The sequence below is a fragment of the Pygoscelis adeliae genome, unplaced genomic scaffold, assembly GCF_000699105.1.
Source record: "Pygoscelis adeliae isolate BGI_AS28 unplaced genomic scaffold, ASM69910v1 Scaffold386, whole genome shotgun sequence".
Classification (NCBI taxonomy): Eukaryota; Metazoa; Chordata; class Aves; order Sphenisciformes; family Spheniscidae; genus Pygoscelis; species Pygoscelis adeliae.
The window spans coordinates 2016596-2033238 of NW_008824940.1; the positions used below are offsets into that span (position 1 = coordinate 2016596).

General features: G+C 39.8%; 1 protein-coding gene across 1 annotated transcript in view; it reads right to left on the reverse strand.

The window, feature by feature from the left end:
- The window catches only part of SCML2 (sex comb on midleg-like 2 (Drosophila)), a 56850-nt gene that overhangs the window by 13824 nt on the left and 26383 nt on the right, over nucleotides 1-16643 (reverse strand). The window contains exons 6-8 of the mRNA XM_009325499.1: nucleotides 6795-7045; nucleotides 1966-2101; nucleotides 7-62 (exon numbers count right to left, since the gene is read on the reverse strand). Of these exons, the coding sequence (XP_009323774.1) occupies nucleotides 7-62; nucleotides 1966-2101; nucleotides 6795-7045 (443 nt within the window). The remainder of the gene's footprint in view (nucleotides 1-6; nucleotides 63-1965; nucleotides 2102-6794; nucleotides 7046-16643) is intronic.

Genomic DNA, 16643 nt, shown 5'->3' on the forward strand with positions numbered 1-16643 from the left:
CTGAACCTTCTTCTTATCCAGATGAGGCCCAGAATTTCCATGCTTGTTGACATAAACACACACTGAAAAAGAACAAGCCATATTTACTGCTGAGGAAATAAGACACGTTTCCAAGTTAGAACTGCAAACTGCCTTTTTAGTTTTAATCTTGAGGAAAAGATGTACAGGTCAACTCAAGAAGCTGAACATGCACACATACTTTCAGAGCATGCAAAGTGCTCCCTCTGTCTTCTATCAAGGTTCTCCTGCCTGAGTCCTAAACCCACTTCTTTCTGGTCTCTAAAGCCCTTCTCTACTGCACTAACGTAACAAAGCTGTCATAATCTGCGCTTATCTTTTATTTTGACTAATCTCTGTTCATACACTAGTTCCAATAAAGTACGAATTACTGGCAGGTACTCTAAACTACCAAGACACGATTCTAAAAAGCTGACTTACCAAGTTACTGCCCTAATTTTACTCCTATTTGAGGAGCTGCAACAAAGACAACCCTATGGTATATACCTACCACTGATGCTCATTCTGAAGCACCCATATAGCATTAACATGTGCACGTATAATGGTCCTGTGTGCATGTATAACGGCTACTGAAGGTCTGTACTTTCAGAAGCCCCGAACCACTCATGTATGGTTTCCACACTGCAACGTGGCCTTCTCTGCTAAGTAAAATAAACATACTTCTCTAGAAACACTGTAAGATGGTTTAAAGCTTAGCACAAAAGAATCAGATAGGACTTCTGAAATTACTTTTTATAGAGACTATGCAAAATTGTCTTTCAAAAGGAACGGCAAGGCAGAAAAACATGGGAAAAAGGCATAACTGAAGATTATTTTTTTCTTTTTGGCTTTGGCTGTCACATGACCAGGAATGCACCCAAGACATGACTACAGCTTAATGAAAAAATGTGTCTCTGTGGTGATTAAGCAGACAATCTAAGCATTCTGTTATACAAAAGACTGCCATATTTTCTGAACTGTAGTATTATTTGGGCTTAGTTAAAAACCTGGATTTATAAAAACAAAGTATTTCTATAAGTGTTTTAATGATCTCATGTCTTCATGCATGTCTGCAAATTGGAGGAAAAGTATTTGTACAAATAAGCAAAGATACAAATCAGCAAAAATAGTTTTCATGGCATCTTCTGTCTGGGCTCAACAACAGCTGTCTCCTGAAAGGTTTGTTTTCCTAGGAAACACATACGTAATTTCCCCTCATCCATGACTGAAGTTGGGAGTGAGAAGAGCCTGACAACTTCTATTGTAAAAACAGTTTTTAAATGTAGAAAAGCACCCCAAACAAAGTTATCATAATTTATGGAGTTTTCAGAAAGTTCTGAGATTTCAGTTGACAACATACAAATTGTTTCATTACGAGGTTACAAGTTCCTCAATGAGTTAGTTCATCAACTAGCTTATTTGTCTTTTGCCAACCCTTTTCAAGATACATTTCATTATATTTCAAAAACAAGCAAACGTAAGAGGAAGGAGGAATGTATTTCCTCTGATTGCCTTTACTTGGTTTAAACAGTCCCGAGTTGTTTCTTTTACTGTAAGGCTATACAGAGATAAAATCTCCATTTTGTTATATTACAGTACAGCCTGCACGATATCAGAATATCATGTGGGTTTTTAGCTACATCTATTCCCATTTCATACATTAAGGAATGGGACAGACATGAAAGAACTGTACAGTTTCTTTCTTCAGACAGGAACAAACTGCCAGGTCTAGCAGATCTATCAAAAGCCCTGTGCTCCACCACTTCTTGCTGTAATGCAGGCATCAAAATACTTGTTCTGCAAAGTAACACTGGCACCTACAACTATCTTTAAAAAATAAGTAGCTGGATAATGATTTACAGCAATAAGTTTGCAGCACATTTTCCATAAAATGACACTACTAGTTTGCTTGAAATGGAAGCCATTTCACACTAAAAATGTCATTAATTTTTTTTCTTTGTCTTTTACCTGTGGATATAACTGCTGCAGTTGCACCAGACAAACTAATTCCATCTTTAAGTTTCTGCGTAGTGCCACTGTCCCCCTCAGGAGAAGAATGAGGAGAAGGAGATGCAGGAGTCAGTTGTTCTGGCAAGATTTTTTTCTGTTTAGAGAAAAAACTCAAGGTCAAAATGTTTAATGCTTTTAAGGAGTCTCCAAAACCTTTCTGCTATCAGTTACCATCTTACTGAATGTATGTGGTTCCTTATTACAAAAGTACTACACACAGCAGAGTAGATGAAGTCCAAGAAAGGCAGACCAGAAACTGTCAGTTTGCATTTACAGCTACTTAAGTAAGGCAGTGAAAGACAAATGACTTAAAAGGAGCCCACCTCTATCTAAAAAGTGGGAAAAGAATGAGCTTTATATACTAATTCATGACACTTCTAAATCTTAGGAAGCACAGAAGAGGTGTTTTGGATTATTTTCCTGTCCATACCCTTCCAATCATCTGGGTTTATCACAACTCAAATCAGTTAGTTGGGCTGTGTATATATTCCCATATAAAACTTGAGTCACATTTAGATGTCAGCTTTACAGTGCACCTAGATTCTCCCTCAGCTTGTTTTAAAGGGGCTGAAGTTCTCAAGTAATCACTTTCAAGAATTGGTGCTTTATGCAAGATATCAAATAAACCAGTAGTTACAATCCAGTCACGTGGATTGCCAAAACCTTTTCCTTTCCCAAACCAAACTTATTTGCAGCTTATCATATGACAGACTACCAGAGTTCGCAGCACAAAGATTTAGGAATTTGTCAGTGTGCATTACCTTCCCCCTGAGGAAAGGAGAATTTTGTTGTAATTTGGTTTGGACTGGGGTTTAGAAAAGAGACATGCACAAGGAAGGCACTTCTAATGTGCTTTGACATGCTATGAAAATACATGAATTGGAGAAAAGTTCATCACCTCTTCCTTCACCATTTATTCTTGCATGAGAACAGATTATGTTCTCATTCTCTTACCTACCAAAAAAATTAGGAATATAAGAGATTACCCAAGGTCTTGACACTGCTGAAAGCAGCAGAGACTTGGCTACTCATGTGGTAAGGATTTACTGCTAAAATTGATCTACAGTGAAGTGAAAATTCAGTCAAGTTGCTAAGGGAGGCTAAGTCCTCTTCCATTTAGCAGTATTCATCCTTTACACTTTAGAAGCAGCATATTTTCCAAATAATATATTAAAAATAATGTAGAAAGCAATCAAAATATACATCTTCCTAAGAGCAGTAGTGCTTAACTTCTTCACAACACCTATAAAGAATAAGTTAACTGTCTTCTGAAATCCAGGGCACTTAAAAGAAAATTTCTGTGCCCCTTACAGTTCAGAAGATAGGTTTGGCTGGAGAAACTACTTGACAATATGGCACTGGGTGGAATCGACATGAATATAAGGAATAGACTGCCAAGGCTTGGCATTGCACTGTGAATGAGACAAGGTGGCTCAGGTCAGACACTGAACCAAGCAGTGATGTATTATTTGTCAGGAATTGCCTATGTATCTTAACACTAGGTGACAGAAAGCTCTCTCCATCCTTAATATAAAGAACAAAAATGTACTTGGGAAGTTTGAGCTTTTGATCTGAAGTCTGACATTCCTGAAGGGCCCTCTGGAGCAGGGACTCTTTTTGGGGGGCAGCTGCCTGTCGCCACGCTGCAAAATACGGGTGGTCAGCTTGAGGGGAAAGAGGAGGAAATGGGAGAAATGTAGGCATGAAAACAAAATACAAACACTAAACTGAAGACAGAGGAACTATCTGCCCTCCACACTAACACATAAGCATGGTGAGGCTAGCTGGCCATTTCCCACCTTCTGGAAAGAACATGCGTTTTGGAAATACGGCACGTTATGCTTGCTCAGCTGAGGTTCTCATTTTGCAGCCCCAAACTGATGAGCAGCAACTGCGATCCCAAAGCCATGTTGTTTCACGAGGCAGGCCACGTTCCCAGCAGGACTCGGCACATTTGCTTGGTCAGGGTGTCGCTGGCTGTCCCCTGCCAGCTGGGAGGGCACGCCAGCTCTGTTTGCCTGCAGAGAGCACTGCTCACAGTCTGGCACCACATGGCCAACTTCACAGGCTTTACCCCGACGCTTAAAAACTCTCTTCTTGTGAGGTCAAATTTAGGGCTGTGATCCACACTCAGACCAAGGCACTTCCTCAAGAAATTCTGGAAGGAATTCTTTGCATTGTTATGCAAAGTGTACTTTTAAAAATAATGAAAGAGATGTAAAGATATTTCTGCTCCATTATGACAGAGTAAAAACATACAGTGCAAACTGGGGGAGACAAACGGAAGACAAAACCCGACATGCATCTCATACTTACGGAGAAGCTTAGAAAACTTTTAAATAAAGGAGAAAAATGACACAACAGCTCAACATTCCTAGCTGTATAATGAAGTTAATACCTGCACAATGATAAACATCGCAGCATAACAAACTTAAAAGGGCAAAGAAAGTCAAACATCTCTACAGAGAATCACAATCTCCCTAAATACACAGATTTTGAACTACCACATAGCCAGCTCACACTTGAAGCACAATTACTTAGCCTGAAATCTGGAGGGGGTTTTTGGATCGGAAAAAAATTATATTTGCGTATGTATTGTGAGGTATATAGGCAGCATGGCACTCCATGTCAGATACACCCTGTCTGTGCAGAACTCCCACAAAGCCATTTCTTCTCTTCACCCTTATGCTTAGGTGTAACAGCCCAAGGAAGAGCTTGCACGTATGTATAACTTCTTGGCAAATTAACCACGTACCAAAGCAATAACAACCTTCCATGGATTCTCAAAAGGAGCTAATTTTTAAAGTTTTTAATGCAAAAGTTAATGTAGTAAAACTCCCAAGTCAGATACATCAAACTTAGATTCTACAAAACCTAACTCAGTTGCCTGGTCCCACAGAGGAAATCAGGAGTGCGTAGAGGTACCTCAGATTCACTGCCTCAAGACAGTGAGTGTCAGCAGTAACCCCCATTCCCCAAGCAAATCCCCCCAAGTACCTCACACAGACCAGGTGCCAAATGCAGTGCTCCAAGCAGACACTTTCAGACAACCAGGGTTTAGAGCCCAGAAGCGTCGTCCTCTAAGGGTGAGATGTCTCCAACTATTCTTTCAAAGGACACACAAAGCCTCTCAATTTCTTTCTCATGAGACACAGAGGACAAAACTCTGTGTCCTCTGTGCACATCCTGCCATACCTGAGTACGTCCTTAAGATATGAGAGTCCTGTGTTCAATGCTCTCTGTTAAAGCCTCCAAGACTTATGGAGAACACTCCATCCACCAGCTGAGTCTGGATCGGAGCACCTTTCTCCTCTTTAATCTGTGTCTCTGTGCACTTTTATACACCAAGCAAGAGATAAAGCTGGAGACCACTGGCACCAGTAGCCTACCAGTTTGGATGCCCAACTGGAAGGGGCAGGCAGCAGAGGAGTCGGCGCTCGGCTTTCAATTGCTGGTTCCCAGAATCATTTCTTACCTTGTGGTCATCATTTGAACAAAGTGCCTGCTTCCAGTTTTGTGCTAGAGCCTTCTGGGTATGCTCTCATAATGATACTTCACTAGCACTTTACACTGATCAGCACTATCACTGGAGGGAGAAGTCCCACCTGTGCCGTTATTCCACCCCTTCCCACACATCACTAGCAATAGATCCCACAAGACCACAGTGATCCAGACTGGAGGAGAAAAACTCCCAAACTTTTGAAATTTGGGGGCGTGGGAGAGAAAAAAAAAAACAAACCAGAAAAATGGTGCCCCCCACTCCCCCATTGGTGCAAAGGAGGGAGGAGCACAGGGACAGACAAAAATTGTCTGGGGAAAGACACTGCAGAATTGCTACTCCTCTTTGACAGCCTGCAGTGGGTGAGCAAGCCTCAGAAAATAGATTGTACTTCCACGGCAATTCAAATTGCCCTAAATCTGCCCTGCTGTGATCCTACCCTTCCTTGCAGCAGCCGTAGCATTTGTGCTTTTTTGGGGGTGGAGCAGACGAAGAAGGAAGTAAGAGGGACGGCTGCTGGGTTAGTTGTCTACCAGTTTAGCTCCCTGAACTAGCTCACTCTGGGACTGTTTACCCACCAGCGTTGGTGTCACGTGGGAGTGGGAAGGGGGGGTTGGTAGTGCCAATTTGTACCTGATCAAACAGCTCCAGAGGAGCTGAAGCTGGAGACAGCTGCCAACACTCCAGGTCTGACTCAGGAGAAAGGCGGAAAGGCATCACGTCTTTCAGGCCAGGGCAGAATTAGGCCCACACCTGGAGAAATGTATTGCCTAAAAAAAAGCTTCCTGCTTCATGCTAGTATCTCCAGGATTAGGGGGTATCTAAGAGATTAATTTGGCAAATCCAGCTGTATGCTTAAGATGCCGAAATTCTGCAACAAAGCCCTCACTGTTCCTAATCCTTTGTTTCTAAACACGAAACAAAAATAAAAAAAATTAAAAATTACGCAAACTATATATATGGTTCAGTAACAAAATAACCCAGACTAAAAAGCCTAAAGGCTTCCCTGGCTCTTATAATTTTAGTGGAAATGGCTATTCCAGAACAGTATTTTTCAACACCAACAACTCACCCAAAAACAAATTAGTAATCTTGTTCTGGAATAAAATAATACACAGCAGCTTATACTGAAATATTCCAGAAGAGCTATTCTAGACTTCTTCTTGTAATTGCTGAAAACAGTAAAGCCCTGAAGGCTGAAGAGAAGACAGAAAATTAAATAATAATTAAAAAAAAATCTCACTACAAAATTTTGCAATATAAAGTAAAGTAGTAGATAAGGACTAACCTTTTTTCCAGGTTTTAAACTTTTTTTCCTTGTTTTAAGATTTTCAGTATGAGAGGTGCTTTTTGTCAGGGGAATATTTTTAGGAGACCTGCCCTTCTTGGGAACTGCAGACTGTCCAGGGGGTTTGCCCCGACCTGGTTTCCTGCCCCGCTGCGCTGGTACTGGAGCAGATTTCTGTGGAGACTGCATTGAACGCCGGGTCACTTTGGAAGGGGAAGATTGGATTTTTGCACTGCTCTTTGTAATGGAAACTGAGGAAAAAAAAACAAAAGGGAAGGGGGGGAAAACCTCAAAATGAACGATGGAAAGCAACTTTTCTAACAAAGGCTTAAAAAAAATAAAAATGTAGTGCACAATTCACATTGTAATATAAATATATTTGGATATTTTGAACTTAAGTGGTTGGCATGAAACTGTGTAACTTCATTAAAGCCAAAGAGAGAACTCTTTATACCCATTTTTTTAGAGGGACTTTCCTAAGAGAAAAACATTCAAATTAAAAAAAAAAAATTAATCCACTCACCTTATAAATGCTTCCCATAATTTAATTACGATAGGATATTTTTAAAGTGCCATTCATCAAGAAGGCCTTCAAAACACTTAACAAATTATGCAGCCCATAATACATATGTTCTCCTCTAAGTGCAGTTTCCACAATTACAAGACGTGCCAACTACTTCTAGGGAGCTACAAACAAATTTTGAGCAGCAAAGAAAATCATCCTACTGAAGAGGAGAAACTGATGACAGACAACTGCTCATTAATGATACTTTGCCTGAGATGCCAGTTTAGAAAGTTAAGTTCACATAACTATACCCAGATTTTTCTACCTGAAGCCATCCACACTTAAAATTTTATTTGGAAGAAGGACTTCCAAAAATGAAAAACAAAGTATCATTTTTATTCATTCTTAACACTGAATTGGTTTTCTGTTGAATCTCCCATCCTGATACAAAATTGGTCCAACATCTATATGCGGTGACTGTGCTATAATCTGGTGTGAAGCTGCAAGATGTAATCAGATTTCACTGACCAGAACTTCCTAGTTAGCAATCTCTTCCACCCAACTCACTCTTCTCTGAAGTAATAATGATGGTTTTATTTTAACAACTCCCTTCGCAATGGACAGATTAAAACACCAGAAGGATGCCAAACAGAACCTACGGATAAGGACATATACTCAATGAAAAGATGTACCGCACCATGCTACAGCAGCACCTGCGGCCAACAAAAAGCAATTACTAAGTCCAAAAGTCCAACAAATAGTCTATTTTGTTGGCCTGATTGCTGGCAGGCAGACAGATGCATAAGTTGCAGAAGAGGTAAGTAGAAGATAAAAATGGGAGATTTTGTGACATCAAACCACCCTTGTTGCGAGAGGTGTGGGCAAGGCACACACAACATATTTGAAGTCATTTGAAGCCTTTACTCTAAAATTAGATGGCTTTCTAGTATCGCACTGCCCCTACGACAGCCTTTCGCATCTTGCTGATGATGAAGCTCCCGTGATTCACCCTAACCTTAAACACTACGAACTTAATGTGACACAACCTAGAAGTATTGCAAGTTACAGTTCAAGCGGGCTTTGACTGTGTCAGTCACCAGTGCCTGATCCAAAGTGCTACTGCAGGCTGCAAGTGGAGCATAGGGGGCTGCTAGTAGTTAATTTCCTGGATTTTTGTGAATTTGGAATATTTCTTCTCCTAAAATAGTAGTATGTTGAGGCTTTCTGGTAAGCAAGTAAAACAAAATAAAACTCAAAGATACATTTGAAATGAGATCTTGAAGAAAAGAACATAGTTAAAGATTGAGCAACAGTTTTAATGCCTAGCTTTATGACTGATATTCACCTTAACAGTCCAGCACCTAGCTTTACAACTGTTACTTTAACTCTGAATTTTTATTCAGGAGTTAACTGTTATTAAGTATTTGCAATAGAAAATGTCACAGTAAGATGAAATACACACTGCAAACAGACTTCTTATAAAATACAAGTACTACTGACACACATTTTTAAAGCTGCAGGAGCATTTACATACATTGCTATTTGTCTGATTTGGTTACTAATCTAATATTCCTAAATAGCAGTTCAGAAGAAATCTCTTCATTATGGCTGGTTGCAATCCTAATACATCAAATACAGACATGATATCCCTAGGTATCTGAGAAGGACCACCTTCTGGATGTGCAAAGTGATCACTTTCCTTTTATTTATGTATGCCAAAACTTATTTTCATACGCAATGACAGCTTAAAATAAGATGAACAGAATTTTAACCAAATGCTGGCATAGCATTACTCTTACGTCTCTGAATTGCTGAATGACAACTCACGTTAAGCTGTATGTCTGGAAAGCAAAACAGTATCAACTGATGCTGTACAATACAGTACTACATATTGCATCCTGTATTATGCTTACACCAACATAAAACGCAGCTATTTTTATTTATTTGTGCCACACAACTATGCGTTTAACAAAACAATCATGACCTCGTAAAGAAATGTTGTTTCATAAATTCTTTGTGCCTCTGCCTACGCTGAAATCTAGCAAATGTATATCTATTCTCGCACAGTGAAGACACAGCTAAGGTTAAATACACAGCTAATTGCAACGTCAACAGGTTCTAGGAGCACAGGTATGAGTTTTGGGACACTGTGCAATCCCTACTCCCTTCTAGAAGGACATTTACCGGACAAAGAGTAACAATGCAAACAGCTCCAACCACTTCAGGCTGCCCTCTTGAACCACACACATCAAGAACCCTTATCTCAGCATCTTCCTACCTGCATACGCCAGAGGACCAAATATTAGCAGCATTAACCGTTAAGGGGGGGGGTCAGGTCCCATTTAGTGTTTTTCCTTCTGCCTAGGGCTGAAGCTCCTTTTTTCAATAGGCAGGACTGCAACAAAGCCCATGCTGCCTGGGCAGCCTCCCGGAGATAGCAGCAAATGAGGAGGCTGCTATTTGCATTTGTTGATTTAAGAGAGGATGGGGGGAGCGCAAGGGAGTGGGAGACTGCTAAAGTAATTCCCATATTGTCTGCAGGCTGTATTGACAGTGATCATCAGTCACCTGCTCATACTTCCTTCACCCCGGCCTTCAGAGGGAGACCAAAGGTTACGCTGGGTCACAGGATCTGGAGGGAAATGAAAAGACTTGCAAAATCGAGCTGCCAACCCACTGCATCCGTAGACAGAGTTATCCCCACCAGGCCACATGTTCCAAAAACTAGGACGTTTTAATAGTCTCATGAGAACTTGTTAAAATATAACGATGAAGAGAATAGAGAGGAAAAATGCCAAGCTCTGCTTGCAATTACTGCAGTATTTAGCTGGGATATTTACAACCAAAAAAGCACATTTGCCTTTTCAGGATGCTGCTTTGCATCACAAAGGCCTTCTCATTTGCACAAACAAAATCAAGCATTTGTGTCATGTTGCTCTTCTACACAAATATCTACTGCTCCAGTTTCAGGAGTGGGATGCATTGCATGGCATTCTTTCCCAAGTCTCTTATTTACACCCAAAAACTGTACCGGCGTCCTCAATAACTGAAGAGCGCTACATAAACACCATAGTAATGTTAAGAAGTAAACTGTGTTTTCAAAGTTCACAGAGCTCTAGTTATACTGTCATGTTAGTGAGGGCTCTAGGTGACTACCTTCCTGCCACACACAGTTTTCATACTTTCAATTACTGCTCGTTCAAAACATTCTCTTTTTTCCCAAACTGTTCTGTGAGAATCCCAACACCTATAAACTTTGTATCCAATGTATGTAAGAGAAACCTCAAATCCAGTATCTCGGAACTCACAGCCTAAAGATGCATTGCCACAACTCAGTCCTCGTTCGCACAAGCAGATCCACTGAGTCAACTGAGCTCATTTGCATGAGAAGGACATGAAAGATCAGACTTTAGATGAGGGCCAAATTCTGCTTGTAGAAGCAGAAAAACCGCCCAGGCATATGCAGGACTGCAAAATTTGACCCCGGAATGTTATCCCCAAGACCTCTTGCCAGAATAAGTCAAGATATTTAATACAACTGTGAAATCTGAAGCTACTAAAACCTCCAGCGCTTGGGAAGGGGATGGGACAGATGACAGCTCAGAAGCCTGAATTCTCATGCAATTCTAATTAGTAAAATTCCCTCAAATAATCCACAGTGACGGTTTCACTCCATGTTTTTATGGAAAGCGAGGGGAAAAAAGGTTCAGATTTGTAATATTTAAACATTAGAAATCTACCATTCAGTTAGTGTCACAGAGCAGCAATTACAAGACAAGACTTTAAAAAGCATATGAAAATAAAAAACACAAAGCAAGGTAGGGACCCATTTTGCCGTACATTCTGTGAACACAGCATTGCTACCTTAGGTGAAGGTGCCAATTAGGACAGTAAAAACAGTAATTCAGTGTTTAAACCAGCACTTATTTCAAGACAGAAACGATTCTATTTGTACTGGAGTATTGTTCCTATGCCTCCACTGAGACACAAGCTGAATGTTCTTCTGAGAATATAAAAACCTGGCCCTTCTCTCATCTACAGATAAAAAAAATGAGGTGAAGAGATTTAGCAACTTACCCTAAATCCATGTGAGCATTCCACAGCAGAAGTAATGGAAACATACCTCCTGAGTTCTAGCCCGGGATTTTAACTATAAAATTAACCTTCTTTAATACAGTAAGTTATTATCATGATAGTTTTGACAACTGGCAAAGGAGGTGGAAAAGATTAGCAATTTTTCAAAACAGCTTACTGCCAAGGATTATAAAAATTTATATCCTTAGTCTCAACTGAACAAGAGAGCCATACAAAAGCATAAGTATCTGTAATACATGCCACCTCTTTCTGTCTGTGTTTGGATTACTTCTGGTTAAGAGGTAGCTGTGAGATACTAATTAATACGTTGCTATGATAAAAAAATCAGTTATAAGTCATCATTCTGCTATCTAAAAAGCAACACCACACTTGGAAACTTCAACATCCACCTTGGCAAGACATGGACATTATGGCTTGCAATTTTCTTATTTCTAGATTTTAGTTTCTGCTACCAGTATAACAAAAGAAGAGAGGAGAAAAAAAAAAGCCTCTTGCTATCTTCTGTGAAAAATCCTAGCCTTCCTTTCACAGCCCTGAAAGGTGAAACGGAGGGCTCCAAGCAACGTAAGACAAAACCGGGGGAAAGGAAAGCATTTCTTTCCTAGTGACTTCCCCAGGCAGCATTGTAGCACCTTCGGTCCCTCACCCCCACCCAAAGTCTCCCACATTTTCAAGAGCTAGGCAAGCCAGCACCTACAGAACAGACTGTGAAAATACTAATTAATCTCCATCAAAACCCACTGCTAACCAAACTAACACGCATCACTTCCAAAAGTGGTGGTGGGGGTAGAAGCAAACCAAAAGAAAGACTCCTGGAAAGATCTCTCCAGTTAATCTCCAGAAATCAAGAACTGTGAAAAGCCAGCTTCTAGTCTCACCCTTCAACAAAGCATTGCCATTGCAACCACACTAGCAAAAAAACCCCAACACACCAAACAAAAAACAACTGCATTTTGTTAGTGAGCTGAGAAAGAAGAGAGCAAGTAACTACCCTATCAAAGGGTAGTAGTACTATCAAAGTAGCACAAACTTGAGTTACCTGAAGGCAGTTTAGGTGTGGTGATGATGAATCTGTCAATAAGCCTGGCAAAGCCTAGCTCTACACATAGGGTAAGCGTTTTAACATCCTGATTCTTCACCCCATCATTAACGATTCTGCCCAGGTTTTGCCATTATTTTTCCCCAAATAGCATCAGCAGGATGAAAGGTGGGCCCAAAATGAAACAATAAAGTGCAACAAGCTTCAGGGGAAGAAAAAAGAAGAGCAGAGTGTGGTTAGTGCAATGCCACAATTTGTTTTGTCTCAATAGCTGAATGACAGCACTGATATTCTTAACATAGCTCATATGTACTAACACAGATTTGGAAAAAAATCCACTCAATCCCATCCACTAGTTGGGCAACACAACCACCGCTGACATTAGTATCCACAAGACCTGAACAAGAGCAAATAAGAAAATATATTTTCCATGTAACAGTCAAAAATACATGTGCTGGAGTACTTATAATTTAAAAGAAAATTACAACTACCTTATAAATAAACATGGTAAGATGGTGAGGAAACCAGACTTACAGTAAGGTCACAGCTTTGGGAAAGGCAAAACCTTTATTTTTTCTTAAGTGATTACTGCCCTGTAGCAGCACCATCCAGGCCTTGCTGCAAGATGCCAAGAAACATTAATACCGAATAAAAAAAGCTTAACATGTGAGAGAATGTGGCAAATCAGATTTTAGCCTGAAGCACTGAGAAGTTTTCCATGTACAATTCTGAAGACAGCATAAATCTGCTCACTGTATGTGCCTCATTTAACTACTGTGACCTGCTCATGAAAAGAAGCTGGCTGCACTGATAGAAAAATGAAACCTCCAGCAGTATGAAATTGTACCATTTCAGCATTTGGTTTTTTTCTTTAATGAAACTTAAGAATTACCATGCTTATCTGATTTTTTTTGGCTACATTAAACAACGCAGTCTTTTCACAGATCTAACTGTAGCTCTGTCTAAAGTTTCAACGCTTCTTTTGTTTCATGTGCAAACATATAGAGTAGTACTGAAGTTTATATTGATGTTGCACATTTGTGTACAACTCAGCTGAAAATATAGCACAGCTATTTTGACATAATTTCATTATCAATAACAGAGAAGTGCATCTCCAGTAGCTAGCTTGGAAAAACCTGCACAAAGTAAGCATTGAGAACACGGCTGAAAATTAAATAAAACTAAATTAAGAAATCATAAAACAGACAAATAAGATACTTTTTAATCTCTGCTTGAGCCTGTACTACTCTTATTGCTGTGGATAGTTTTTGAAGGAGGCCTTTAACATCACAGGCTGATTAGTGTAATGAAAGAAGATTGCTCTCGCTGACCATAAATGCAGGGGAAAGGGGAAAGGGGAAAGGGGAAAAAAAAAAGGGGAAAGGGGAAAGGGGAAAGGGGAAAGGGCTACAGTGTATCACTGTTTTTATTTAGATTACTACATCATCTTCCTTTGGTCGCCCAAATTCTCTCCTGTACAGCGCAGAGAGCAGTTCCTCCTTCATGAGTTCTTGCATCACCTTTATCCGTCAAAGATGCAGCTTCCTAAGACTGTGGGGATCAGGGATATGTAGAAACTGATCCCTCTCCAGATGCTGTTCACATCTAAATGATAGATACTACTTTATACTGAAATCAATCTTTGCAGGTGAAACTACTTATTTCCCACATGGCTTGTCCCCAGTTGTTCTTTTGTTTTCTCTCTTATGGAAAAGGTTTTACTTCTATTATAAATAAAAAGGTGGGTTGCCTAAGTAACTGCCATTTACATGTAACGACTAAACAGTAAAATGAATTTATATAGAAACAGCAAACAGAAACCACTCTGACAATCTCCACTCACCTGCCGTCTATTTCAATCATAAGCCTCAGATACAACTAGCTACAATGCAATACAAGAATATTCTTAGGCATAGTAACAGCTTTCTATTACCCAACTGAGTAAAATAAAAAAATTACAATATGCGGTGGTTAAATAGAAAAGCATAATGTTTCGCCTAGAAAAAGAGTTAATAGAAAAACATCCAAAAGATATCAAACTTAAAAAGCCTTTTTAGGCTTTTTACTGAAGCAGAAGTTATATGGACCCAACAGATGATCAAATCTCAGAATGAGCAAATGCGGAAGATAATACTAAAGCAACAAGACTGAATGGTTTTTTGCATTCATACTCACTCCAAGGAAGCTCATCACATCAGTTCCCATATCAGAACCCCTCTTCACAGGGACTTGAAACAAGTTCCCTGACATGAAGTACCAGTAGTAGAGGTCAGGAAACAGAGACAAAACAAGCAGTAGAGAGTTGGCAGGACACACAGCACTTAGGATTTTTAAGGAAACGAAAAGATGAAATGTCCAACCTACTGATGGTGCTGTGCAAGTTTGTCCTTAAAACTGCCTCAAGTTCAGAGACTTAAAAAGGTGGTTAATGCAATGTCAACACTCCACTAGCCAGCAAGGTATGGAGAGGACACCTGATGCTTGTACTGGCCAAGTTGCTAAAAACTCTTGTACAGAACAGAGGTAGTGAACCCAAAGATAAATACGATGCGTTGTGGGAGAACCAATCATAGCTTTTGTAGAGAAAAGTCACATCTCACAAATCTACTATTAATTTTTTTTTTTTTAAAAGGGTCAATAAGCAAGCAGACAATGGAAAGTCAATTGATGTAGTCTGTGGATTTGCACTTGACAAGATCTCACACCACAGCCTCTTAAAAAAATCCTTAGCTGGCAACAGATACAAGGAAAGATCCTCATGATCCTTCTCAAGATTTTCTTGGAAAATACCAAACAATGGCCAGGAATAAGCAGACACGTTTCCACAGTCGAGAGAGGACTCTAGGGAAATCCTGATGAGATCTCTCCTTGGGCTTGTGCCATTCGATTCTTATATGATCTAGGACAAGAGTAAAGCATGAGATGGCAACAACTGCTGAACAATTATTTGAGTCAGTAAAGATGTATAAAAAGATCTTGTAAAGCTGAGCAGTTGCTCAGCAGAGGAAGTAACAGATGAAATTCAATGTCAAGCAATTAAAAATAATCCAGCTTCTGTGATCAATGATGGGCTATCAGCTGATGTATACAAAAATGATGCCTTAGAATTAAAATAAATATTTCTATGACAGTATTAGTTCATTGCTCAGTAGTAGTCCAAAAATCCCAAATACCAATTCATGACTAATTACAGAAGGAACAGAAAACAAAACAGAAACCACCCCTATGCCACTAAGCTTAAATAGCTTGTACACTTCTGGTTCCAGTGGCTCAAAAATGCCATAGCTGAAATGGAAACAGTACGGAAGAACAAGGGTGATCAGAGGAATTAAACTGATCCCGTAACAGTGAAAAACGAAACAGAACAGGATTTTACAAGTTTGGAATACAGATAGTTGAGGGAAGCTAGAATATAGGTCTACAGAATCATGATGGATATGAAGAAGGCAATTAGGGAATGACTATTTACTGTCTCTTCCTGGACAAGTACTGGAAGTACAAGAAGCTATTTCAGTACAAGAACACGAGGACAACAAATGAAACTACCAGCAAGAAAAAGAATATTTCCTTTTCCACAGGACATATACTTAAGTACAGAACTCCTTACTACAGGATGTTGTAGGTGCTAAAAGTTCAGATGGCTCCAAAATATAACTGAACAAAATAGATCAAGCTCCTCCAGGAGCTTAACAGGAGTAGTTATTCTCAGCATAAAAGCATTATTCTAGGCTTGGGAGGTGCTGGGTTGTAGACGGCCAGATATTAGGGATACTTCTGCAAATTTCTCTCCTATGTGCTTATGTTTTTCTTCAGACATCTGCTTTCAGCCACCGCTGGAGAAAGCCTGCTAGAGCAGATGGTCCTTCAGATTGATCCAGCATAGACATTATCATGCCAACTTTCTTCACCAGCTATAGTTCACAACGACATTCCCGAGTAACAAGTTATCTCTAAAAGCATGTAGGTGACCAAGAGACACAGAGAAAACAATCTACTGCATCCTTAAAATATTAACCTTGGGCCAGCAGGCCAAGCCAACATCAAGCACTGTTGTCAAACCATATATAACAAATTACTACTATCAGAGATATTTCTAAGGAAACAAACTATAGTATTAGCTAAGCACAGCTTCTGCTAGTATAAGTATTGAATGCTACATTTCATACCACTGTACGCAGTCCCTGACACCGAGCCAGGTCCACTTAAGTCA